We start from the raw sequence: 27,858 nt of genomic DNA on the forward strand, positions 1-27,858 counted from the left end.
ACAATCTTATCAAAAAACTTAAACAAAAAACAGACTGGCGTAGAGACGGACGAACGAACGCATGAAGGGATGATCAGACCGTAATGCATAATGCTCCTAAGTGAGAAATAAAAGAGAGGCGAAACATGTACAAGGGATGCCCATAATGGAACTCATAAGTCACAAATAAACGCACTACGATATGGCTTAAAAAAAGAAAAGTTACATTGTAAACAAACAAACAACTACAAAAATCACAACATAGAAAACTAAAGACCGAGCAACACAAACCCGACAAAAATTCGGGGGTGATCTCAGGTGATCGTAGCAGATCTTACCCCATATGTGGCAACCGTCTTGTTGGCCATTTTACTAAAGTACTACATGTAACCTGGTAATAAGTACAATTCGGTAGGTCACATTATATGAAAGGGGGGACAGCATTTATATAATATAACAAATCAAATCAAATATATTTTATTGCTAATCAAAGCGCCCACAAGGAGCAGAACAATCAACATTAATTACATACAAATGATTACAAGTGATTCAATATGATTAAGACACAATGATATAAAAAAAATATATTTATTTAGACAAGTAGAAGAATACAACAAGCACAGTGTTTAATAATATAACTACAGTAGGTTAAGAAAAAACATGTTGACCCATGTCATGATGTGTGCAATAACAAGAAAGGTGTACATAAATAGAAAAGGGACCAAAAGAAAAAGTAACACATCAGTACTGACTGTGAAGCTTTGAAAAACCAGCTGTTGGCTGATAAAATTAAAGCTTAAAGAAAAACTGAAGATATCGATTTAAAAAGAAGTTGCTATGACAAAACAATTAAAAGGTGAATACGGCACATCGGAAATATTCCTTAAATTCGATGCTACGTGAGGGGTCCGTGTCACTATATCTGAACACTAAACATTCATTGTACCAACTTACTGATTGGTAGTATGCCAATTGCCTGTTGAACATACAACTATCTGTCCCTATCCATTCTACCTCAATGTTTTTCTTAAGTTGTGGTTCTTATTTCCCGACCTTCTTTCCGTTCGTCCTATCCTGCATATTCAACTAACTGTTTATGCGTACTCTTCCGGAATACGGATAAAATATTTGCCCCTGAACGTTAAGCAACCAGAGATCAATCACCTGATAATTTGAATAACTTTGAGCTTCACTTACGTACGCTTTCAAAACCCGAGGTGAGCTAGAATGCCACAGAACAGACAACCAATTACGCTCCACTTTTATTACTGTTAAATCTATTGATTCACGTGTACAGCTATGTCAAGTCTGGTGATGCTCAGGTTATAAACCCTTAAAAGAGGAAAAGAGAATAAAAACTGATAGATATATGTATTCCATAAGTAATTGACTGTCAAATTGAGACGGTGCAATCTAAAAATGTTAAAAGGTCGACGAAGACATACATATTAAGTTACAAAAAGCAATTAAGTGATGTTGAGTGCAGGTAAAAAGAAAACCTGGTAAAGTATCGGAACGATACGAAATGAAGCTGAGAAAAAACAAGGCGAAAATGGGAACAACCATCAAAAAGGGGGGCTTCGTACAACCAATAAAAGACTAATAATCTAAACTCAAACTATCGGATCACAAATGTTAATTTATGATTTATTTATTAAGCAACGGGAGATAAATCGAAAATTATAGATGGTCCGAGACCACAATTATTTCGTAGTGCATTTCTTTTAGAACATAAATGAAAATAAAAAAAAAACACCTGCGCTTTCTCAAAGAAACTTTTACAGTGTGTTGTACTACTTTTGGGACAAATTAAATCAAAATTATAGAAAACTTCATCGCCTCTAACTCAAAATATGGACAATTTTATCTTTAGGGCGTCTTGATATCTTTTGACAGCTTCCGAAGTACTATTTTTCAACCTTTTTCACCTGGACCAAATCACTACTTTCCTTTAAAATTCTGGACCTAAATTTTTTTACAGTGTAATTTCACCCCCCTACTTGCAATTTGAGGCATTAAACATGGAGAAATAAATTTGGAAGGGTTATAAAAATTAATGGCAAGTAACCCACTGTCAACACTAGGGACTATATACGAAAATCAAGGGACGACAATTGTGGTCTCGGACCAGATACTATAATATACATGTAACACTGTAACCACTGATAAAATACTGATCGACGAATAATGAATGGCCTTCTGTGACGTTTTTCATAAATTCGTATTTTTCTTTTCTTTTTAAGGTACTATTATCATACACAATATTTGGTAATAAAGAACAAGTTGCTGAAATGCAATTTATTCGATTATAGAAATGTTTTTTTTCCGGTTGTAACACAGGCACTTGTCTCAGAAAAAAAATATTCCTATATACCTTAATATAACACTATATTAAGATATATAGGATTTTTTAGACGAGTAGGTTGTAAGGCCACGTCTGGAATGGGGACTTAATTCAAATGCCGTCGGTGACATAATGCACGATTATGTTATAATTATAATATCGATAATCGAAAAAAAGAAAAGAAATGGGGTATCCATTATAATACACGACACAAAATCACTACATGTACAAGTGTACATTAAAACGCAACAAAAAAAAAAAACAACCCAAGGAACAACGCTTTTATTGTTGTTCTTCATCTCAAGGTCATAGAGAGACCTTCAACACGAAGTACAAAAAAGATTTTAAAAAATGTAAAAACTAGTAATCTTTCAATTTGCATAATTTATTGAATGCATGTTTTATACCTGTCAATTACATTGTAGTAGCATCATGGTCTTTATTGACTATATTTTCCATTCATTCAGTAAGAAAATTAGTGCGGACTTCTTCCATGGAAAAAGATAAATTGTGACATAATTCATATTTTTTTCTAAAACTGGTGGAAACTGGATGTTTTGGAAATTCTCGAAGGATTGTTTATTGCTTAATTGGATTCGTATATGATGTTACAGTCAGCAAGTTTTTATTTTTGGTATGTTTTTGTATTCTTTAAAAAAAAAAGTAGGTATTTGTGTAAATTAATTATTTCCCGTTGTACTTTGTTGTGTTTTGTGTACAATTATTTGTCTGATTGTCTATATATTGTCTTTTTTAGCCTTGACGTTGTCAGTTTATTTTAGATTTATGAGTTTTAATGTCCCTTTTGTATATTTCGCCCCTCTTTCGAAAGACTGCTGTGAATTTCTAATTATATGTACCAATGATGCGAGCTCAGATTACGATTATGCAAAGTAACATTCGGTATTTTCTAAGTATTTTTTTTTTATTGTTTTTTTTTTTTTTTGGGGGGGGGGGGGGCTTTTTTTTTTTTTGGCTTTTAAAATCTTCAATTTTTTGTTTATGTCGTACAATTACGCCAATGTGCTAGATTAGGATAGAGTCTATCGGTATTTAAGCAAACAGCCTAACCCAAGTCAAGAGCCTGTAATTTAGTGGTTTTCGTTGTTTGCGATCTTTTTCTATTATTGTTTTACACCGTCAACAAAATATTGTTTTTTCTCTTTTAATTTGTTCATGTTTTGTAGCCGAATAATACGGTTTTGCCCATTTTTAAGTTTCTAACATCCACTTCAAGTTTTAACGACTGCTGCATTTAGTTTGTTGTAACAGTAATTATAAGGATTTGAGAAGATATCATGCATTTCACTGAATTTCTGTCTATATGATCGATTCATTTGAACATACCAGTGGCGTAGCTGGGTCATTTTTACGTGTACGCCCGAACCTAGGCGAGGGATATGAGGGTTGCCAACCGCTCAATGTCAAAGCACCTGTTGGTAGTGGGTTCGAAAGGGACGAAGCCCCCGAAAGCTATCGAGAATGGGATACCATAATGATTCCTGTCAGTAAAAAATCATTGATAACAACATATTTTTGAATCTAAATGGTTTCTTTTTTTTTGGTTAAATTTTGTAATATGTTAACTTATTCATCGTGTTAAACTGGAAGCTAGCCTTATGGTCATTGGTTTAAGAGAAAACGTCCAAACCAATATTACTTTTAAATAAGTTTAAATGGTGCCGTGAGTGAGCATATAATTAACAAAAGCACCTTTTAATGAACACGAAAAAAAATATTTCTAAGAGGTGCAATATAAAAAAATTCTGGAACACCTAGGATTTCTTCCACAAAAAGTGAATCAATGTATTATTCCTTTACAGGGATTTAAAAAAAGATTAAAATTTTCTTTTGATATTTTTTTCTTGATCTGGAATTTTTCACGACAATCTATGAAGGTTTATAAATTGAGCATGTAATTGCGTAAAGAAGAGTCCAGCTATCTGTCTATCAGAAAAGAACCGAAAAATGAACGAAAACAAATGCTTCTAAAATTTTAGCTTTAGACATTAGTCATAGAAAAAGCTTCTTCGACATTTTCATAAATTTCGATGAAGGTTCGACAAGTAGAAGAAATAACAAAATGTAAGCCCAAACTGCGACCACTTATTAATTCTGAGACTACTATAACACATGTGTTATAGTAATCTCAGATTAATTGCAGAAAGAAATTCATTTTATCCTTAAAATGCGGGAAAATTAAAGATATATTATATTGCTCTGAATACTCTTTTGATCATAAAGTGTTTCTGTACAACTTTCGTAAAATTTCACGGTCGGAGAGTCATTTAAAAGAATTTATCCACATTCGGAAACCTAAATATTGACATAACTTTGTCTCGCTTTTGGGACATAAAACACAGGCTCGACAAAAATACAAACAGCATATCGAATCTGAGCAGATAGTGAATTGCTTTAAATATAAGAAAAGAAGGTAGAATTCAAAGTGGATTCAGACTTTTACAAAAGATTCGAACAGATATATTAAATGATCTATTTCAGTAAATTTAGTCCCAATTTTTATTCAAAATTAAAATCCATTAAAAAAAGAAGCACAAGGCTGATGTGCTTTTGACCAGATTTTCTTATACTATGTCGATTATTTGTTTTATTTTCAAAATTCAAGTGTACGCCCGGGCGTTTTGACGTAAACGTAGCTACGCGCATGCATACCTCAATTTATCGAACATTTAAATATGTTTAGCTTGAAGATGTTTGCTTGTCGTTTTGCAATATAAATTATGAAAAGTTGATTGTGTGATACTTGTGAAATTTATAGACTGTACAATTATTATGATATCGCACGATTTTCACATTCGATTTTGTCTTTAAGAACAAAATAACAGGAAACAAATTTTATAAAGCTACTGAGATGCAACAAACATTGATTTAGTTTCTATGGAGAAAGGAGAATGATGATTTACTGTTTAACGCTCAGCGGCAAGCTATACAGTATAATGTATAGAGAAAGCATCTTAAATTATATGTATGACGACAGATTTAAAAATCAAAAGGACACAGTTTGCACATCGCCTCCCAATCAATTAACGCGATTCTTAATGAACGGTCAGCAAATCTTGTAGATACATTATGTCCTTCGATCCATGTGATATGTTTTCCCGGTCCTCATTGTTATACACGAACGTTGCTGTATTTTACAAATGAAATGACGTGCGTTCTGATCGGCAGTCTATAAGCGTTATTGATACGAAAGAAATTTACGGTATGCGGAATTCCTATATTTATTGGAAACATTAATAAGATCGATAAAGATGAGGAGGATGAGGATGAAATACAGTGACAGATAAATTGCTGAAAAAAAGGCAGGATAGAGATTACAACTAAACAAAAATGCTGGAAAAAACTTTTCATACAGTCTCCCCCTCCCCATAACAATCAAATGGTAGCTCCTTTTTAGAATATCATATTACACTTGAAGACACCTTCCAAGGACACACAATGCTCACTCTGAGCAAACCAGTCTTTGTTCTTACTACTAAGTACTACGTACTGTGAGCTTTATGAAGAAGTCACCAATATCAGTTTTCCAGTCGTTTGTTTGACCAACGGTTTGTTCGCCCTCAACACTTGACGTGAACGCACTCACAATGAGACAGTCGGGGCAACAACACTTCGATGCTTTTTTTTTAAATATATAATCTTAAATTCGGTGCACTACAAATAATTAAAACACAAACCAAAAAGGGTCATACATGGCCTTATCATGCCGACACGTTCTTGATGTCAATTGAACTTCCTTGGAATGTTCCCCTCACAATTATGTTATAAACTACAGATATACAGTAAACCATTGTTTACCGTTGGTTTTCCCGTTTGAATGGTTTTACACTAGTAATTATGGGGCCCTTTATAGCTTGTTGTTCGTTGTGAGCCAAGGCTCCGTGTTGAAGGCCGTACATTGACCTATAATGGTTTACTTTTTTAAATTGTTATTTGGATGGAGAGTTGTCTCATAGGCACTCACACAGGGGTCGAATTTAAGCTTTTTTGTGTACTAGCCAGCCGGACCAGTGGACTGAAAACTCTACTGGTCCGGCTCCAAATCTACTGGTCCTGCAAAAATGACATTAATTTGACAAACACTAATATAAATGACAGATGTTTAATTTTATTTTGATGCTTTCGTTTTATTTAACATAAGTGAGACAGTAACAAAGGAATTTCCACATTTTGTATTGTTGTGAAGGACGCTCACCCGAGATATTAATTAACTTGATCGATCAATTGTAATACCCCCCAGTACCGTGTAATTGATTTCACAGGTAAGTTGTTTTGTAACCAAACGGAGATTGCGATGCAATCAGTGATTTTTATCGACAAATTTCTACTGGTCCGCCGGACCACCAGCTGACAAAATCTACTGGTCCGACGCAAATTTTACTAGTCCCGGACTACCGGACTAGCGCTAATTTCAACCCCTGCACTCACACCACATCTTCCTATATCCATCTTATTTTCGTCATTAATTTATATTCGAGAGTAAAAGATAGCGAGAGTATAAATCGTCGCGAATACTTGGATTTTTCCTTGATAATCTTTATCAGGAAAATGTTTGAATCCGAAATTAAACTGCCGCGAAATGGGTTACATAAAGCTAAACACGCAAGTCGAGTAGATCATATATGAATTACTGAGACTGATAATCGAGAGGACCTTAATTATAGGTATGGTTAAATAATACGGGATTTCAATGTATGGTAATATTGAATTTTGTATATACATGTTTATAGTAATTCTATATGTCTCTAGTTGCCGAATACACATGAAGATCCCTTTCTTTCTTTTTAGTAACTAGTTACTGACCTTCACAAGCTCTCAAAGAGAGTTCTTCTGAAAAAACTTGTTTCTGTATAATTATATCACTGCAAGGACTTTCTATACTATTATAGTATAGACTGTTCCTGATCACGATTAAGTAACAATTATATCGAATTTGAACCAGGTACGTCCAGAAAGTACGTCACCTCTCGATTGATCACCATTAAAAAGTTTATCACACTCTTTTTTTTTTTTTATTTTTTAATAAATTTATTTTAATTTTTTTCTTCAATAACGAAGGTCCCCTTTTAAAATTCTGGATCTGCCACTAGAAATTTCATAACTTACCCAACCATCAGTAAATCTGTTCGTTCTTGTGTATAATATTTATAATGAGTCTTGCCATTTTGTTTGATTGATTGTTGTTGTATATTTAAGTCCAGTGGTAAACATTCCATGCACTTGCAAGACAAACCATAATAGTTTAAGACTCTTGTTATGTATCTCCAACTCTTAAACGCATACGATACAGTTACAGGCGAGGTAATGACGTTGCTAACGTAAAATGTTATTTTCGCGACGTCAAACTGTGACATATCTGGAAAAATGCATTTTTCAACTGATTTTTATCATTCAATTAAATTTGAAAACGAGTGCATGGACCCCTATTTTTTAAAACGACATTTACTTTCATTTTGCAGGGAGGTCATGTTGACCAAATTTTATAAAACTGTAAATAAAGGAATTATTTTAATTTTGATAAAAGTTACGTTTTTTTTCTCAATTCATGACCATTTGATAAATATGAGTTATTTCTGAATAAAAAATGCATAAAGTTTTAGGATACTTATAAAATACAGAAATTAATAATTATTTAACAAAAAACAATTTGTGTTTATCTTTTAAAACAAAAAGTTATGGCTTTCTTTCGAAAGGAAAAATACGGCCACAAATCCGAATTTTGAGTAAATGTACAAAATTTCGACCTCATATATCTCAAAAAGTAGCACATGAAGGTATATTTTTTATTACATATTTGATTTAATCAGACAAAAATAGCCTATATGAAAATGTTCATCAAACTTTAAATACGGGATCAAAACTGTATCGTATGCCCTTAAGAGGTTATGGTTGCATGATGCTTTGAAAAAATATTTTTAAGAAATCAAATCCGAAATAATTTGTTAAAATTAAACTCAACAGCCAACACCCAACACAAAAATATTTTGATGGGTCGGTGCCTTGTTGCGCACCCTTTTTTTATTCTTCTTACAAAGTAATGAAACCACAATTGCAAAAGATGACCTGTTGCCTCAACTCAGAAATCAACAAAATGACTCTATTTCTTATGCCATTTAAGGGGGGGGGGGGTGGGTGTCAAAGATTGTTATGCGTCTTTAGATTTAGGCTAAATATTTCTTAATCCAGACTTTGATCCAAAGGAAAAGCACGATACAACTTTGAAAGGCAAAATACAATTGATAAATTAAATACAATTAACTTTATGAAAATACAATGTTCAAATATCTCCAAGACTTCACGTTATTGTCTTTATCATCTATGAAATTATGTCTAAGTACTAGGGACAATTGTTCACTAAGAGAGACACTATTTTATTGTTTATGAGATATTCTGTCCCGTGAACGAAATTTCACAGATTTTTTTGGACCATTTTATGATGAAAATGATAAATACCCTATCTGTTTCTTACTATACCATATTTCAAGAAACGATAGTAACATCCTAGTGGGTTTCGTAATTTGGAAACCCGGGAACAGATAAGACACAAAATGACAAGCAAAAATTTTCAACATTGAAAACTAACTACAGATGAAAAACACGGACCCCGAAAAAATGTGGCGACCTCCGGTGCTCCGAAGGTAAGCAGCTCCTGCTTCTTGCAAGACACCCGTGGTGTTTCTCACGAGGGGCATTTTAAAATCAAATGAGAGGTTTCTACGACAACGGTAGAAGGTCATTTGTAACACAGATACCCTAGGTGAATCAATAGTCTTTTGGACGAAATGACAATGGGAATACGAAATCGAACGGCTACTTTTAAGTCTTGACTTATAAGTAAGGGAAATAAATCTAAGATGTTTTCAAGGTGATTTTATTGAGCCTGTATAATTAAATGTTAATACTGCATGTAAGACTTAAACTAAAGTATAGACTAGTTAATATCCAAAGTCCATATATCTATTTTTTGCCAAGGCAAATGATCTCAGATTTTTTTTTTTTTTTTTTTTTTGTGAAAAACATGTGCAAGCAAATGATTTTTTGCGTAAAGGCAGCTACGCGCCTGTATATTTCAAGAAGACACAGTTTCATGGGACACTGACTTTTTTTACCTACATTTACAAATTTACAGAAATTTGGTTTGACCGACTTTCATGAGATGTAATTGACATGAACATTATCTTGGTTCACTCTAAAGATTTCCTGCTTTTTCGTTCTTACGTTATGATGCTTTCATTACTACGAGATTGCACAGGGACAGAACATTTATTGGTTTTATCGGCATTCAACAATACCGTGAAACAAGCATTAGCCTTTCAAAAACGGCTAGTCGACTCTTAGCTGATGAAAATGGAAAGTGCTCTCCCTTTGTAGATTTATTCATTTACTAGAATAGCCAGGTGCATCAATCAACAAATTTTACCACAAACGTGAGGTCACACGTTATGAAGTAGTATATATCGTTTAACGTTGTTGTTTACGAAACTCCAGAAGATTCGACTATTTATAGATAAAAGTTACCTGTGTACCAATATCATGAATATGATATGCATGATTAATGACCAGGCAAAATCTAATTGCTAAAATCCGATACTCTACGGGATTGAAGGACATTTACTAGGTTTGGATTGTCCTAACCAATCAATAAACTTTGATTATTCACGTCTCGTAATATCTTCCAATCAGTTAGCAAAAAAAAATTCACGCACTGACTGTCCATCGTTCAATTCTTAAAATCGACTCCTAGGAGTCGATAACAATTTTGTTGGTTTGAATGTTCATTCATTAACCATGATTTGATAAACTATTCAATCGTCAACGATGAAACAATAATTGTCCTGGAGACACACAGGAATTTTTCTTTAACAAAAACGACGCAGAAAGCCGAAGAATCCTATAAGATCAAGAACATTAAGGATGAGGCAGAGACGCACCAGTCACGAAAACAAATTAAACACGAATAAAGTCAATCCCCATAATCTTACGATTAAATGATCGCAATATCAATTTGTTTACAAATATTTGATGTCTCAATTATATGGTTTTGGAGTGCATGTAGATGAATCCTTCCCCTGAAGACAGTATTTCTAAGTATAGCATATACCGGACGAGATGTTTTGAAATGACGTTGAAAAGTAGTTGAGGTTAACCAATCATATCGCCGCTTACAAAGCAGAGGGAAAGTCCTGTGACATGAAAATGATGATTGACGTCTTCTAAAACATAGTAAAGTCATCGCTTACAAAATTGTAATCAATACATATATAAGGCAGAAATCTGTAAATTCTTTTATATTTGTTGATAGAATTAGACCATTCTTAATAAATTCTTAGTGTGGTAAGGCCTAACTTCTATGTTATAAACACAATTAATGAAAAACAAATTAATCATTAAATTCTAGATGCATTTGATTTTTAATAAAAATATCATTGAATAAATATATATTGATTTTAGTATTTTTTCTAACTTGATCGTGAATATATAAAATGCTTCCTAAATCTTGTTTCGTTAATGCAATTCGTATTTACATGTACATGCACTTGATAAAAAAAAATATTTTCAATTTTAAAATCGTCAATGCTTGCACGGACATTCAAGCTACTGTACATAGTTTACGTTTTTTGCCCTTTAGATTAAAACATTTTGTGATTACCTAGTACAAGTTTTAGTTTATATAATCTTTTATTATTGCATTATAATCTTTTTGTGCTGAGGCGGCTTAAGGCAAACATCAATCAATCAATCAATTAATCAATCAAATATTATTTATTTATCCATTTATCAATTCATTATTGCATATTAATTCTACCGTGGTACATTCAATTCTCCCCTTAACTACTGGTTCATTTATCAATATTTTGTTTGATGGACATACATTTTACACCTTTTATTTCTTTCAACTTTGCACTCTTAAGGGATAAATATTTTTGACAAAGATTAAATATGTTAATAGCATATTTGCATCGTAAACACCACGAAGATGGTCCGCTAGTGACCTCAAGCTGTAAACATTTGCATTAATAAAAGTAACTCCTGTATTTTTGACGTATCTTAGCCCGGAGCATAGTTGTAACTTCATTTATCTGTTAACGTTGATTTTTTATTTTCAATCTTTATAGGAAAACATAATGAGGCGAGACGGATTAATTTTTGTGCTGATTTTTAGTGTGATTTCGATATCATGTGCCAAAAAGTAAGTAAAATACTTAAAGATTTAGTAATATATCATTTAATAGCTGAAAGCATGTGCAGAATGTTTATGTATTCAAAGTGGAGATATTACCACATTTGAATAGCTTAGGCTCTAGTTGTTACTGGTTTATGCATTATGTTTTTCTTGCAAAACTGCTCCCTCCCCACAAAAAGACAAATATACATAATAAGGTTTACTTGTTTTTTGTTTTCTTTTAGTTTTTGTCTAAAAAGATGTATTAATCTATTGTAATATGCACCTTATTACACCCATCGAGTAATAGTAGCTTCTTCTATATATCGCTAGGTACATGTTTATACACATGTATCTGCCAGACTCTTCTTCTATACATTGTACATGTTGGTCTGTATATATATGTGCCAGACATTAAAATTTAAATGCATAATCAGTTTACTTCGTACAGTTTACAATTTGTACTTGTTAAAATGACTTACGAGCAAGTAAAAACTCTAATACATTAACTTATTTACAAGTCAGCTGACTTGCATTTTATTTAGAAAGCATAAAATACAGTTTAAAAAATATAATCTGTGTTGCATACATATAGTGTTTAACTTCGACCTTGGGCTAAGGTCCACGTGTTTTCCATTTTTTTTTTTTTCATGATATTGTTAAATTTTGAAGTATTTTTTTTTCTAAGTCACGACTCTTTGGCTGTATTATCATATTGCACACTTATATCAATTAAATTGTAGAGTGCGTAAAATGAGGGTGGTATGATCCTCGTATTTCAGGCTAAAAATAACAATGCAACGACAACTGTGCTTTAATATTTGATTGAAATGTCGATGCAATTATTAAGTATTATGTCGACGACAACAATCTCTTGTTATTTATATATGTGTAACAATTTTGAAATTAAACCAAAAAATTGGCTTGTAAAATCTTGTTAAGGTCATTTAATGTCTCATAGCTTACACAAACAAAAACATAGATATGCTAGGTTCCTGACTTTGGGATAGTCATAATTGTGGGTCGAACAGGGTGGTGGTGGAAGGGGATAAGCAAATTTTATTTAAACAACTCTCCCTGTTTTAATGTAAATCAGAAAAACACACCCTATTTTAAACAATGACTAGATGCATGATTTTGTTTATTAGTTGTTACATTTGTACATGTTATAGCTTTGAACTAGCCGTCAGTAACTGCGAATACTCTCAGATCAGTACCCGACCACGTGTTTGTTAGATGTATTTCTATTTGTATCCATCTAATGAGTTAAGCCTTTGTCAACTGAGTTTTATAGTTCGTTCTTGTATTATACTGTTACAGAACTGTCCCAGGTTAGGGGGATGGTTGGGGTCCCTGTAACATGTTTAACCCTGCAACATTCTGTATGTATATATATATGTGCCTGTCCCAAGTCAGGAGCCTGCAAATCAGTTGTTGTCGTTTGCTGATGTGTTACATATTTGTTTTTCGTTCATTTTTTGTACATACATTTGACCGTTAGTTTTCTTGTTTGAATTGTTGTTACATTCATTATTTCGGGACCTTGTATAGCTGAATATGCGGTATGAGCTTGCTCATTGTTGAAGGCCGTACGGTGACCTATTACAGTTGATAATTGTTATGTCATTTTGTCTCTTGGAGAGAGTTGGATCATTGGCAATCATACCTCATCTTCTTTTTTATATGCACATGTAAAATTAAACACAAATACAAACCGTATCCGAAAGTGACTAAAAGCAAGATCAAAGTGCTACATGTAACTATAGTATTCCAGTTGCGGGACCATGATTTTGAAACGGAAGATGAGACAACGTTGTCAAATGTCTACACATTTTGTTCATTAACCATGATAACTGTAGTTCCATAAGGGAGATTCCGAGCCCCCTGTTTCCAATAAAACGGACCTCTGTTTTCTAATTAAGAATATGTCCGTCCTACAAGCCCAGTGTCGTCTTGAAGACTTTTTAGTATATATTTTTTAACGGAAAAGTGTGTAATTTGCAACTATTAAGGTACCACTGGGTATACATTTGTAGGTGTATATCATAATAACATGAAAGAGTTTCTTTATGGTTTTATGTGCATGTGCACTGGCAGCCTAAGTATTGCACGATCGTCAAATAATCAGATGCAATATTTTAATTAATACAATGTACATGTATGTATCATTTGCAGACATAGTTACTACAACTTCCTTTTATACAGAGTCAAATTTGTTACTTAAAGACAATTCATTATACTTGTCAACAAATGAAACGATGTAAGTCAATTCATTTTCCACACATACTAAAACACGGTCCCAAGCTAATTAAAATTCCGCTATAAGTAATCTAAGTGAATATTCACGAGGTGCTGTTTTCTTATCAAAATCATTAATCTAAAGGGTAAACACGCAAAATGTTTTAATTGTTTTTACACAAAAAATCTATCAGAAATTTCAAAAACTGAGAACTTTAAACTTGAATCAAACATGGTCTAATTACATTTATAAATGATTTCTCGGATATTTGGATATAAATCTTCGAAATTAAAGTTTGTCATAATTTTCAACAAATGTTTGTATGTTGATAATTGCACTTTTTACAATTTCCAACTTGGTTGGATTAAATTTGCTGAATAATAATAACGTGTTGTCCAAAGTACTGATTGAACCGCACATTAGCCGTTAATACCGGAGAAATTTCCCTCATGGCAAATTCGGACCATAGATGTTATTTTCAAACACTTTTCCTTCTATAATAAACATGTGATTAATTTCATATTTTCATCAAAATGACAAACACATTTGATGACATGTACATTCTTTTCCCTACGTACCGTTTGATGTTCGTCACTTACATCTATATCAACAAAAACACCTAGTACTATGATGTTACAAAAGTTAGGAAGACTGATTATAACACGTTTGTACCGATTTTTCATTTTACGACTTCGTACGCAAATGGATTGGTGTTCTTCTTTTGTACACTGTACTATAAATAGAATTTGAAACTCTAAAAGATCACGAACAACTGACCGAGTTTCTGGTTAATATGACAGAAAAAAAAATACGTATAGGTATAGGTATACGTCTTTCAGTTAGCAAACAACAATGACAGAAGTATCACATCAGTGACGGATCAAGCCATTAAAAAAGGGGAGTTCCCAACCCAGAGTAAAGGGGGGGGGGAGGGTTCCAACTATATGCACCCATTCAAATGCATTGATCGTCCAAAAAAAGGGGGGTTACAACCCCCGGAACCACCCCCTCCCCCCCCCCCCCCCCCCTGGATCCGCAACTGCACATACGGTTTTCAACATGTTCGTGGTTAAACATGTTGTGAGAGATTTCAACCTTCCCCTATACATCTAGGCAATGTTGAATACACAAACACACATCCATATTCACAGTACAACTCAGTTTAAAAGAAGTCGAACTCCGATAATAACCAACTGTTTTAAATGAACATCTCTGTAGTGTTTTTTTTTTTTTTTTTAAATCAAATATAACGAAGTCGATTTACGCAATTAAAAATTCGAATCAAGAAAAATAATTTAAGTAGCACCAACATATATCATGTGAATAGGATATTTTGAAATTTTGACAAACTCGTCTTGAGCGATTCATAAGCCAACATAAGTAATGTTCATCTTTTTTGTAATGAATAGTTTCACTAAATGGCTTTCTTGGTCACACCATCTTGCCGCCTCTGTTTCCAGTTCCAATATCTTCACGGCACTATACATAAAACAATCAGTTAACTAGAAACATCTAAGGATGCGTGTACATTGTACAAAATGTATGATATATGGATAAGACCATGAAGGAAAAATATAGCACTGTCCAGAGAGTGAAAATCGTGACATTTCGAAAAGAAGGTGTTCCGCAAAGAAGTTAGAAATTACAAGTTCATGTGAGAAACATGCATTTTTTTATATTTTATTTCGAAGTTCAGATATGCATGACTTTGCGAAATATTTGTTTCAACTTTATAAATATGGTATATATAGGAAACAAAGGATCTACTTAATTTGATCTGAAACCTGGACAGCATGTCGGCGAGTTCGTGTCTACTTGATCCGCTTTTGTTCGTTGATATTCATAGAAATCGTTGAATAAATTATAGTAAGCAAACTATTTTTGTTGTTTACAATGGTATATTTATCTTGTGTATCCGGCTTGATAAAAAGATAAATACTATCATTATGGTAATGATTACACGACGAAAACATATTTACCCCTTAGCAACGGTCTTGTCATGTAGTCAAGTCTCGTACAAAATCCCCCGAAACTATATTTGATTAATCATAATTTGAAAGTCCGTGAAAAATTATAAATTTGTCATATATTAGACGTCTTAATTTATAAATATTGCATAACTTTGCCTATGGGTAATTAGATGGATTATCTTGTCAATAAAATGCATGCATCACATGCATTTGAGTCTGTCACCCTGGTAAATGTATGGTATGCAATGCGTAAAATATGTACGACTGCATTTAGGTGCAAACATGTCATGTGATTTAAACGCAAACTATTTTAGCACCTAACAACCTACAAGTACATTATGTTCTTAATCCACTATTTTATAACGAACCTATCATCTTTATGTGTTTAGTTACCTATCATCTTTATGTGTTTAGTTACCTATCATCTTTATGTGTTTAGTTACCTATCATCATTATGTGTTTATTTATTTATCATCTTTACGTGTTTTGTTATAGATTTTTATAATAAAACTTATGACAATTTAATGGAATTACCTATATTGTTGGAGTGACAAAGACTTTGGATTTGGATAAATTGCGTGCTTTTGATGGTCCGTTCAATTCAGTTAATTCTTCGACCCTGTTTACAGTACTACACTAAAAAAACAATCTTATCAAACAGAAATTCTCTTATTAATTTAAATGATCTTTTGAAAATTGGTTTATATAGATTCCAACTCTCAACTCATATTAATTTATAAAGAAGATGTGGGATTATTGCCAATGAGACAACTTTTGTAATGGAAAAGAGAAACAAATATGCTAGAAATATGTACTGGAACTGAGATGATACGATTTTGAAATGCTTTACATTTTCTTCTTGACAACATTGATGTATGTTACAGCAGTAGCGTTTATCGACAATTTGCTGATATTCATATGTGCACCAATTGCCTGTCAAAAGTTAGAAGCACGGAGTTTAGTGGCAGTCGTCGGTTCATGTCTGTCATATTTTTTCTCATAAATAGTATTCTGATAAATTATTCTGTTAGTTTCTCTTTTTGATTGTTTCAAAATTTTACATGTCGGGGTCTTTTAAAGCCGACTATGTGGTTTTGGATTTTCTCACTGTTGAAGACAACATGGTTGCTTATAATAATTGCTTACATTTACATTAATTTGAACTCTAGTGGACAGTTGTATCATTTGCAATCGTCGCATCTCCTAGTTCTCCTTAGTTGTATGTGAACTTTTTGTAATTGTCTTGCATATTTCTATCCGTCTTGTCTGTTCTAGATTAATATCATACGTTCTATATCAAATTATGTTAATAAGGTAAGACTTCATCTGACATAATGAGGCACAACATTTCATTTTTTCAAATAAATCAAATTTTTCTTAAATATCCATTCATCAAATTTAAACATTAGGCTGCTAAAACACTCCATTGCTTGTCAAATTAAAGAAGAATGAACATTACATGTCAACCTAATTGTACATGTATAACGCGAGTTGACAGCACATAACAGCTTACATTCATAATTATAACGCGAGCTGACAGCACCAAGCAACCTATGTGTACATGTATAATTAATCAGCTAATTCGAATCAACGAGAACATTCATTTCTGTTTTCTCAAATATTTAACCCATTTTTCATTATTCTTCAATTCTATTGTTGCCCATATTTTTCTTTATCCTATATAATTTGGCGCATAATTGTTTTATATACTTTATTTTTGTGGTCCTTATTTTTTATCTTTTCTTTTTTTTCATCCTTTATTATGTCTTATTTGTCCTTTTTTCCCTATCCGGTAAAACCATCCATACCCTCGTATTCACATGTATATAGCAGAAATCATATTTTACTTCTACCAAAGCATTATTTTCCATAGTTTCTAAATGAATAACATGATAATTGAAGTTGTTTTTAAACTTATTAATAATTACAGCACATTTTGCTACCGGTATATCAGCAACTTTCTATCCCCTTTTCAGCCTCGCTATCACACGGATGTTAAAAGTCGGACAGGTTCTATGATTCATTAAAACCATGACAGCTGAAATCATTAATATTCCAACAGTAAAAAGAGAGACATAACGTATACGTCAATAAGACGGACCCTTCTACACGTTTAATTTGTTGTTTTTGTGTGTGTGTGTGTTTTTTTTTTTTAGAAAGCATCACACAGTCTTCAACAATAATCAATTATTCTATACGATTAACTTTATATTGCCCCGATTCAGGAAAAGTTATAAAATAAAGTCAACCGTTTGAAAAGATTAAAGCCAATAGAAACAGAGTACAAATGAATATTTTTAGTTGGGTAGGATTTAACCAAATAGCAGTTTAGTATTTTTCTAATTCTTTAGATAAATCCTTTTCTAAAAGATATGTTATTCTTTATATAAAATCAAAAGTCCTTGTTTTCAAATGTCTTCCTTATTTCCTACACCAATAAAAACTGACCGCCGCGAAATAGCATGAAAGTGGTGCTCAAAAGTGGCGTTAAAACACCAAAAATCAATCAATCAATACTTCTAATTCATTTCCCTTTTTTTATTTGATTCCAGCACGTATGTTGTGATGTTTCCGAGGACAATACGTCCAGGCCTAGTTACAGAGGTCTATGTCAACATACTAGAAGCTACTGGCCCTGTGACGGTGACAGCAAACTTACAAGATAGCAAAAACATTACAGTTGCGTCGGGTACTAAAGACATATCTGTTGGTACACCCAGTACCGTACAATTAAAGGTAAATACACGTAGTAAATAAACACCATTGAAATCACATCAAGTGTTCAAAAATCACTTATAACATCAATAATATGATCATAATATTGATAAACAAGTATCTAAAAAAAAAAAACCAAGAAAATAAAAACATTCAAAATTCACTAAAACTGACAACGACATGGCTTAAAAAAAAAAGACGACCACGTCTTTTTAATATGATTCATAGAAAACTAACGAACCCCCAAAGAAACACTTGGGTGATCTCACGACAGCTGCTCCTGAAGGAACAGCAGACTTCGTTTCCATACTGGCACTAGTCATGTTATTCGTGGTTATAACAAATCGAATTTCCAGTAAATTTTATTCAACCATTAGTGTTTTATGAGCCCAAGAATTTTCACTCTTTCTGAAAAATAAATAAAATAAAAACTAGCAAAAATGTAATAAACCGTTGTTGAAATTCGAAAGTGAGAAACAAATTGTCATATTCTTATATTCTTAGAAAATATTTAAAAAAAAATGTTCATGACAAACATGGATGTTTTTATTGTATTATCGTGTGTTTCTAGATTCCCCTAGACCTAAAAGCTGGGTTAGATTATGGATTAAAAATAGAAGGAACAGGGGGACAAAGATTTGCAAACTGGTCAAAAGTCAGCTTCCAAGCCAAAAGTACATCGATCCTGATCCAGACAGACAAAGCAATATACAAACCAGGCCAGACAAGTAAGTACAATATCAATTGTTTATTATGGTGCGGGGCAACCGGTGGCATTTATAAAATTAAAAACGAGAATGGAAATGATGAATATGTCTAAGAGACACCATCCCGATCTATGAGCAGCTAAATCTCCCCAACACATCGGGAAAATCCCGCAACCGGCAACGGGTTTTAACTAGCCCCTAAACAAAAACGTGTATAAATTCAAAGACATTGAACGACAAACTAAACTCCAAAACATATAGAAACAATGAATTAATGTAATAAATTAATGACAGCATTATATTGCAGTTAGCTATATATATATATGATTCCCCCCATGTAATGCGATGGTTGCTTTTTTAGAAAGAAAAGAACCATGTAACTTAACGTTGCATCCAAAGGGGGGTCAAGTTTTTATTTTCAACTAAAAAGAAGATGGCTTGGTATAATGTGGTACTATTTGCATGCCTACATGTATATCAGTTACAATGATAGTTATTACGTTGAACTTCCTGCTTTAAATTTTCCCATGGGTATTTCTAACCCCTTTAAAGGGAAGTTGTTTTTGTATCATTCTTTTTTGCATAATGATCAGCAATGACAAATACTCAATTAATATTACTTGAATAAATTTAGATTTGTCATACTTGTGATGCTTTAAGATATAAAAATAAGAAGCTGAGGTACAAAATGTATGATTGCCTATGTGAAAACTCTAGATCTCTCACGGAGACCAAAGTGTGTAGAAGTTAACAAAGTTTATCTTATTTTCAGTATCTGACATTTCATTTTATTTAATATTAATGTTTTGATATTTTCATTTTAATTATAACGTCTATTTTTTTTAGTACAATTCCGTATCTTGGGGGTATATCCAGATCTTTCTATCGTCAAACAGACGTTTGACATAGACATTTACGTAAGTATGAATTATTTAAATCACGGAATTTTTAGGTTTACCTTAAACATGTTAAAAATGGAATCAGATTAAAATTTGTGTTACACAATGTATCTGTCTTCTTTGGATTTTTTACCGTTCTGTTCTATAACACCATAGGCATTTACCCAGTTAGGAGGAGATTTGAGCACGCGTACATGTACATATGTTTAACCTCGTAAGATTCTGCATATCCATAACCCAAAGCAGTGTCTTGAAATTCAGTGATTACCGGTGGTTGTTTCTGTAAGGTTTGTTTTTAATTAATTGTTCTGTTTACAAAAAGCTGACTTAACGGTATGAGTTTTGCTTATTGTTGAATGTCGTACGCTAACCCACAAATGCAAATTAGCACATCAATTGTACCCGGGTCAATAGTTGTCTTATTGACATTCATGCAAAATTTCCTTACTTATATATAATAGTTTAAAAACAATCAGTATTTGACTATTTGTAGATAAAAACAACACGAAGTGTTCGATATAACTTAATTTTGTGTTCGAGCGGCAGTATCAATATAATTTGTTTTTGTGATCGAGCTACAGTATCAATATAATTTTATTTTTGTTCGAGCTGCAGTATCAATCATACTTTATTCGGGTCTATAATTTCATTTGTTCGAGTGTATAATTTCATACTTTGTTTGAGTGTTTTCATACTATGTTTGAGTGTTTTCATACTATGTTCAAGTGTTAAATTTAATATTGTGTTTGAGTTTATAATTTCATACTTTGTTCGAGTGTATAATTTCGTAATTTGTTCGAGTGTATAATTTTTTACTTTTTCAAGTGACAGTATAAGTGGGTTTTTTTTGCAGGACCCTAAAGGTAACAAAATAGCCCAATGGAGAGACGCAACAGAAGAGAATGGCGTCTTTTCGGACAAACTCGTCATGTCAGACCATCCAGTTCTAGGGGACTGGAAAATGAAAGTCACACAAGGCGTATGTATTTCTCCATCTTTATATTAAGTCCAGAAAATATATTATTTTTTTCCAATCTCCATGCAGAAAAACATATAATACAATTAATGTAGATAGGTAGCTAAACGATGTATTTGTTTATTGTTACCTAGGCTATATATAATATAGGTTGCACGTCTCTGAGTATATACAATATAATTTCCTATTGGAACTCCCTTTACGGCTCAAATTGTGTCAAGTTTACTAAGAAGTTTCATACAAAATCATATTCTGGAATGGACAGATTATATACACAGCAACTCGGTGGTCTAAGTAGTTGCATGTACTACTGTAATCACTATCCAGTCAAGTTTGTGAGTTTGAACCCTGCTCCTGTTGGTGCACACGACTGAAATCTTAATTGACTAGGGTTGACAGTTTCCCTTTCCACTGTCGGTAATAATTTAAGTAGACCCCGCTCTTTGTATTCATCATACTAGTTTACTGCTTGCGCTTTAGAGTACAGAAATTGTCTATTGTTGATATACCGATATTTTTTATTTATTATTTCAGGCGGCAGCTGAAGAAAAGGTGTTTACAGTTGATGAATATGGTACGTCTCTTCTTTTTAATTTAATGTTTTTAAACAACAAATTAGCTTTTCTAATTTTTTTTTCATTTTGTTTCACTAGTAGATGATGTGTTTCCCTCAGGTTGGTTTGTATCCCGGAATATTTTTTTCTCAAGCGATTTATGAATTTTGAACACCGGTATACTACTGTTGCCTTTATTTAGGTATGTTTTTACTCATTGCATAGCTTTTTGAGTAAAAATTATAAACAAAAACATACAACAACCAATCGTTTAATTAATCAATGTAACCAACTCATATAGAAATTGTATTAAGCACTTATATCATTTCATAAACGAATAAGGTAGGTTTAGTTGACATACACATAAGCCCTGATGAATAAACATCGTATAAATAAAATAAAAAAAGACATTGAAGCTATTTTTGTTTTCTTTTAGTTCTTCCAAAATTTGAAGTAACAGTAGATTTACCACCGTATGGATTGACGACAGACTTGATGTTTCACGGTACTGTAAAAGCAAAGTAAGTATGATTTTTATCAATTTAACAATTCTAGTCTAAGCCAGTTTGACATACTTAACTTTGTGTCACAAATTACCAGTCTGATTGTACGAACGCAAGTTACATTTCAGAATGTATATTAACATAGCAAATTCAATCAATCGAAACAAATCATTACGAAAATAACATTAGGAAATATGGAACAATTGAAAATAAGTTCACCGGAAATTAGAAAAAAATGAGGATGCATCTATTCATCAATTATTAAAAGATGTTCAAAACAAACGTCAAAATAAACTTAAATTAATGTTACCACTCAGTTAATCTGTAATTCAGATATAGTAAAATATATAAAAAAATAAATGATCGTTTTTCAGATATACTTATGGCAAATCTGTCAGTGGAAATGCTAATATTAGACTGAAAAAGAAGTACAACCATAGGTCATGGGGATGGAGACAAGACCACCCAGAGGAATATGTCGATAGTATTGAACAATCATTTCCGGTAAGTATCACGTGATTCACATATTGATAAATAGCCAAAACGGGGGTTTTGGAGTCCATGATGACAAAAAAAAAGCAAATGTGTCTTAGTAAAATGGTCTGCCTTTGTCTTGACTGTACAGTCATTCTTCTCAATTTGTGTATTCATTCGGGCGCAACTTATGTCTTGTGTACCATCTTATTATGATTGAAATGAACAATTTTGCTTAATAAAATTGATAAATGTAAATAAAGAATATGTCAAAGAAACACCAACCCGACCAAAGAGTAGACCATTGCCGAACATAAATTTATTAAGAAAAAGAAGTACCATCGCTGTGAGATGACAAGACTTTAAACTATGTTTTCATTTTTATATAACATTCGGAAGGCGAGTTTCGTCACAAATTACTTAACCAAGAATCAAAGGCAGATGGGTACCGATGGAGATTACATCAGACACGATAAAACTTGATCGGATATTTTTCTATTGGTATCATAGACACATTACATAGAGAATACCCTGTCAGTTTATGACAGTTTTGAATGTTCCTCTGAGTTCAGTGTTTTTGTGATATTATTTTTTATGTCTACAATTTATGTAACAAAGAACAGAAACAAAACTTTATCAAACATTATGTGTTTTCCCACGAAAAATGTATGTTCAGCATTGAAAAAAGAAACATATTATTTTTATAAAAATAATAAAACATTTAACAAGCTATTATTTGAACTTGGAATTATTTTTAATTATGGAATTTGCATTATTTCTTGTGCTTGAATTTTTTAATACATTCCATGTTGATTCTGAACTTTAATAGTTCTGTGCTGCGCACAACACAGTCTATTTAAATTTCAAGCACAAGAAATTTTGCAAATTCCACAATAAATAATAATTCCAAGTTCAAATAATAGCCTGTTATTTGATTAAACATATGCTTTACATGTGAACTAACTATGAAATTACTTTGAAATCTTGTTTTTTACTCTATATTCAGATTGATGGCGAATCCAAATTCACTTTCTCCTTGGGGCAGTTAAAGAGATTACAGCAAAACCTCGCTTACACTGATTTTGTGATAGAAGCCAATGTGACCGAGGGTGTAACAGGATTAAAGATGAAAGATTCAGCAGAGATTAAATTTTATGACAACCCTGCCAAGATTGATTTTGTAGAGTCTTTACCAGCAAACTATAAACCAGGGCTAATATATACAGCACTTGTAAGCATAATGTTTTTTTATTTGTTAAATCCATTTTTTATCAAATATTCAAATAAAGATATTGTTGTTGTCTTTTCTTAATTACATATAAACCTTAGTATGTTCATATGTTATAAATTTCATTAAATCTATACACAAGAAATATATTTATAGAACTAAAACACTATCTTTGTTTCCGATTGTGTTTGAGAAATATGGACCAGATGTTCATGTTTGTTCTTTTTACATTTGAGCGAATATATCTCAACGAATTTAGTTGTTTTTGTCAAGGAAAAACTGTTGCATAGACAAGAAAATTAAAAAACAGACCACGAAAAAAACTAACAAAACATCTTGTTTGCCAAAGACAGACTAGTTGAAAGGTTCATTGGATGTTGTTTGCCTAATGACCAAAGTCAATAAGTTCATTCAGGTTAATGAATAGAACCAACATACTTATACAACGCGAGGGAAGGAAGAAATAGAAAGAAAAAAAAATTGCATGTTCTCCGTAAAACTCTTATAAATGTTTCAGCTAAAAGTAACACAACCAGATGATAAACCAGTTGTTAATCCAAGTAGCAGAGTCAAGGTCGAAATGTTCTACAATGTAGAGGTTATTACTACTACCACAACAACAACAACAACAACAACAACAACGACAACAGCCCCCCTACCAGAAGAAGGAAACCTGACCGAGGTTGTTGAAGCCTTGATTGAACCGGAAATTTTTGACCCATGGCGCGGACCTCATGTCCCTCCAACAAAGAGAGTTCCAATACCAGTCATGTATTTAGACATTAATCCAGACGGTCTTGTGAAGTTTGATATCGATGTACCAAATGATGCTGTTTCCTTTGATATTGAGGTATATATGAATTATTTCAGGGGCATAAGCTGAAATTCATGTTCACCGATTTGACTCAAATTCTCATATTTGATTAATAACATACTAAAACGTAGATCAACATAATAAAATGTCTAAAATAAGTAATTAACAATAAATAGACTCGATAATATGTATCAGCAATTCGTATTTGTTTTTGTCGAGACATCATCTAATTTTTCATCGAAATGACCTCCGAAGACTTTTGACGGTCATGTTACCCGATATAATTATCCTATTACATTATTATGCATACCAAGATAACAATGCATACCATTACAAAACATCACATAATATATCATTACATTTCATTATGTTACATAACGTTATACATGTTATAATGCATTTCTTAAAATTTGTTAACACTTTAAACCGACAATCATCAAACAATGGATTAATTAACACTACATTACATGTTTTTCAGCTATTTAATACATTATAATCATTGTTTCACTTGATTTTTCTTTTCTTAAGGCACGATACATGAAAGAGTCGGCATACAAGTATTTACAGCCATTCAAATCCCCCAGCAAAAGTTTTATCCAAGTTCGTCTTCTGAATGAAAAACCCATGGTAAGTACCAATAAAATGAACCATTTCAGAACTAGTGATGCATTATAAGAACGTGATTGGTTTAGATTTACTGATATTTGACCCAATTTTAAACTTGGGGTCCATCTATTACCAATCTGAGCAAGAGGTCTTATTAATGTTTCATCGATAAAATGATGATTTTTTTTTCAAAATTAAAAATGAGAGCGATCTATAATTGTTTAATGGTTTCTTGTGCTTTGATAATATGTACATCGACTTTAGTTGTCTCATTGGTAATCATATAAAATTTCAAATTTTAATATGCATATAAATGCATTGTATGGTGTGATGATATCAATAATCTATGTAAATGATTGCACATTTCTTTTTTAATTCAATTATGTTCACTCAATTAGCATATTATTATAATACAATGCATTTTAGTAAGCTTTATTGTATGCAACTCTTTATCAATATAATTTCAGGCTGGACAGACAATTTCAATCGATGTAAAAGCTACAGAAGCACCAGAAAAAGTCTTTTACCAGGTAAATTATTTATTTTCTTTACGCAAAGAAAACTGAAGTTATAACAAGACCGAATTTTGTGGACATCTTGCAGAAAGACATCTATTCGTTGTTTCTCTCCACATCTGATATGATTTTTGTTTGATTAATATGTTTTGTGTGACTTGAAAAAAAAGATGTAAAACAAATACGTATGAATCATGTAGTAGTAAAAACGAACTGTTACTTGTAACTAAAATGTTGTTGTGTAGGTATTATACAATCATTGTATTTCCCTTATTTGTCTTTCTTCAATTTGCAATCTAATGTTGCTGTGAAACACACAATATATATATGTGTATGACTCGGACATTTCTTACTGCAATAAAACATAGGATTAGGTTCCCACAACTGCTAGATTCAAGGGAATAATTTTTTTCTACCTTTTTCCGTAAACAACCGGATGAGACGTTTTAAGATTTTGTGGTATTTTACACTTGTATATATCTTTTATTTTCAGATGATCTCCAAAGGAAACATAGTTAAGACAGGGGAAATACCAATGGGAGGTCTCAAACAAACAGAGTTTAAAATACTAATTACTCCTGAGATGGCCCCTAAAGCTCGTCTGATTATCAATTACGTCAGACCTGATGGTGAAATCGTTACCGATGGGGTGACATTTAGTGTTGACGGTATATTCAAAAATAAGGTAAGATTTATAAATTCGGGTACAATATTTTTCATTAGATGGTCTATTTAAATTTATTGTTCAGGTCCTTTTTGTTGACACTTATGAATAGATATATAAAGTTGAGGATTGGCGGCGAAGGAAATTTTTTCTTTGGACTGGTGTTTTTCGAAAATGCCTTTCAGACATAACATACCTACACAGTTCCATCGACAATTTACTGGGACGTTTTTTCATGGCGTTCTCAGTTTGTCTATCTAATCAAATTTATCTCATTGTTCTTTCCTTATAAAGATGCTTTCAGTAGCAGGCGCTAATAGAGAGCGCAAATAATGAAACGGCTCAATTTAGGATAATCGAGTTATATTCGTTTTGCCAAATACTATGACAGAGGTGGTATAAAAGATGAATTATTGTATACACACCAGACAATTATAAAAAGGTATAACACAAATACCAAACTCAAAGGTAAATTCATAACGAATTGGGTCAATGAAAAGTGACGAAGTCAAACGTAGATTAAACTAACAACTATATGAAAAAATGCTAGAAAACACGTACCAAATAAACTGTTTTAAAATTAGTGATTTGTTTATGAAGAGTTAAAGATAGAAACTCATGTTTCTGGGTTTGTTTCCTAAAGGCAAATGTTCGTACAGTCGTGCAAAATTTCCTTGAAAATATTTACAAAGACTCAAAGCAGATGACCAAGATCATATGATACACAATAGCTTCAAAATATCAATGGATTGCATCAGCTAGCTTGTCGGCCATTAATGCATACACACATTATGTAATTAGACTACACATATGGAAACACGATGACTTGTATTTGTACATTTCTGTGTCATTTGGTCTCTTGTGGAGAGTTTTCTCATTGGCGATGATTCGTCATATTCTTATTCTAGTATTAGTAAAAAGTAAAATCACAAAAATACTGAACTTAGAGGAAGATCAATTGGGAAAGTCCATAGTCACATGGCAAAATCAAATAACAAAACGGCATTAAAAGTAATGTATCTTTCGTTTTGTAACTTTTATTCACCTCTAATCATTCTGCTTTCTTGAGGACACTTTGATTAATCAAAGAAACTATTGTATTGTATTGTATATAATGTTTCAGGTATCACTGAAATTCATGAAAGATGAAGTTTTACCTGGTTCCAATATGTTAGTAGATCTACAAGCTGATCCCAAGTCTCAAATTAATGTACTTGCTGTGGATAAAAGTGTTCTTCTCTTGAAAACAGGAAATGACATCAGCGAAGATCAGGTACTAATGGTTTTTCTGTAATAATGAAAAAAAACTGATTGATTATTTACATATTTTTTCTGATATTTGACTTTATAAGAGAGTGAATGCGAGTGTAAAACTTTATGTCACAATATATATATTTTTTCAAATATGAATCGTTTTGTTTTGCACGAACTTTCAAATATCAAAATATGTCTGAATGTCAGCATTGCATGAGATATAATATATTTAA

At 32.3% G+C, this 27,858-nt stretch overlaps 1 protein-coding gene across 4 annotated transcripts in view; it reads left to right on the top strand.

The window, feature by feature from the left end:
• Nucleotides 1-11,460: 11,460 nt before the first annotated feature.
• The window catches only part of LOC143042300 (CD109 antigen-like), a 52,598-nt gene continuing 36,200 nt past the window's right edge, over nt 11,461-27,858 (top strand). For 3 of the 4 annotated variants that reach the window (XM_076214571.1, XM_076214573.1, XM_076214572.1), the window contains exons 1-9: nt 21,553-21,587; nt 22,004-22,088; nt 22,445-22,574; nt 23,551-23,775; nt 24,290-24,622; nt 25,115-25,213; nt 25,660-25,722; nt 26,201-26,392; nt 27,495-27,644. In XM_076214571.1, coding sequence (XP_076070686.1) covers nt 22,063-22,088; nt 22,445-22,574; nt 23,551-23,775; nt 24,290-24,622; nt 25,115-25,213; nt 25,660-25,722; nt 26,201-26,392; nt 27,495-27,644 — 1,218 coding nt within the window. In that variant the 5' untranslated portion in view covers nt 21,553-21,587; nt 22,004-22,062. Of the gene's footprint in view, nt 11,535-18,268; nt 18,453-19,002; nt 19,160-19,984; nt 20,056-20,890; nt 21,017-21,547; nt 21,588-22,003; nt 22,089-22,444; nt 22,575-23,550; nt 23,776-24,289; nt 24,623-25,114; nt 25,214-25,659; nt 25,723-26,200; nt 26,393-27,494; nt 27,645-27,858 lie in introns of those variants that run through there. The other variant, XM_076214574.1, reaches the window with a different exon arrangement.

The sequence above is a fragment of the Mytilus galloprovincialis genome, chromosome 8 (assembly GCF_965363235.1).
Source record: "Mytilus galloprovincialis chromosome 8, xbMytGall1.hap1.1, whole genome shotgun sequence".
Lineage (NCBI taxonomy): Eukaryota > Metazoa > Mollusca > Bivalvia > Mytilida > Mytilidae > Mytilus > Mytilus galloprovincialis.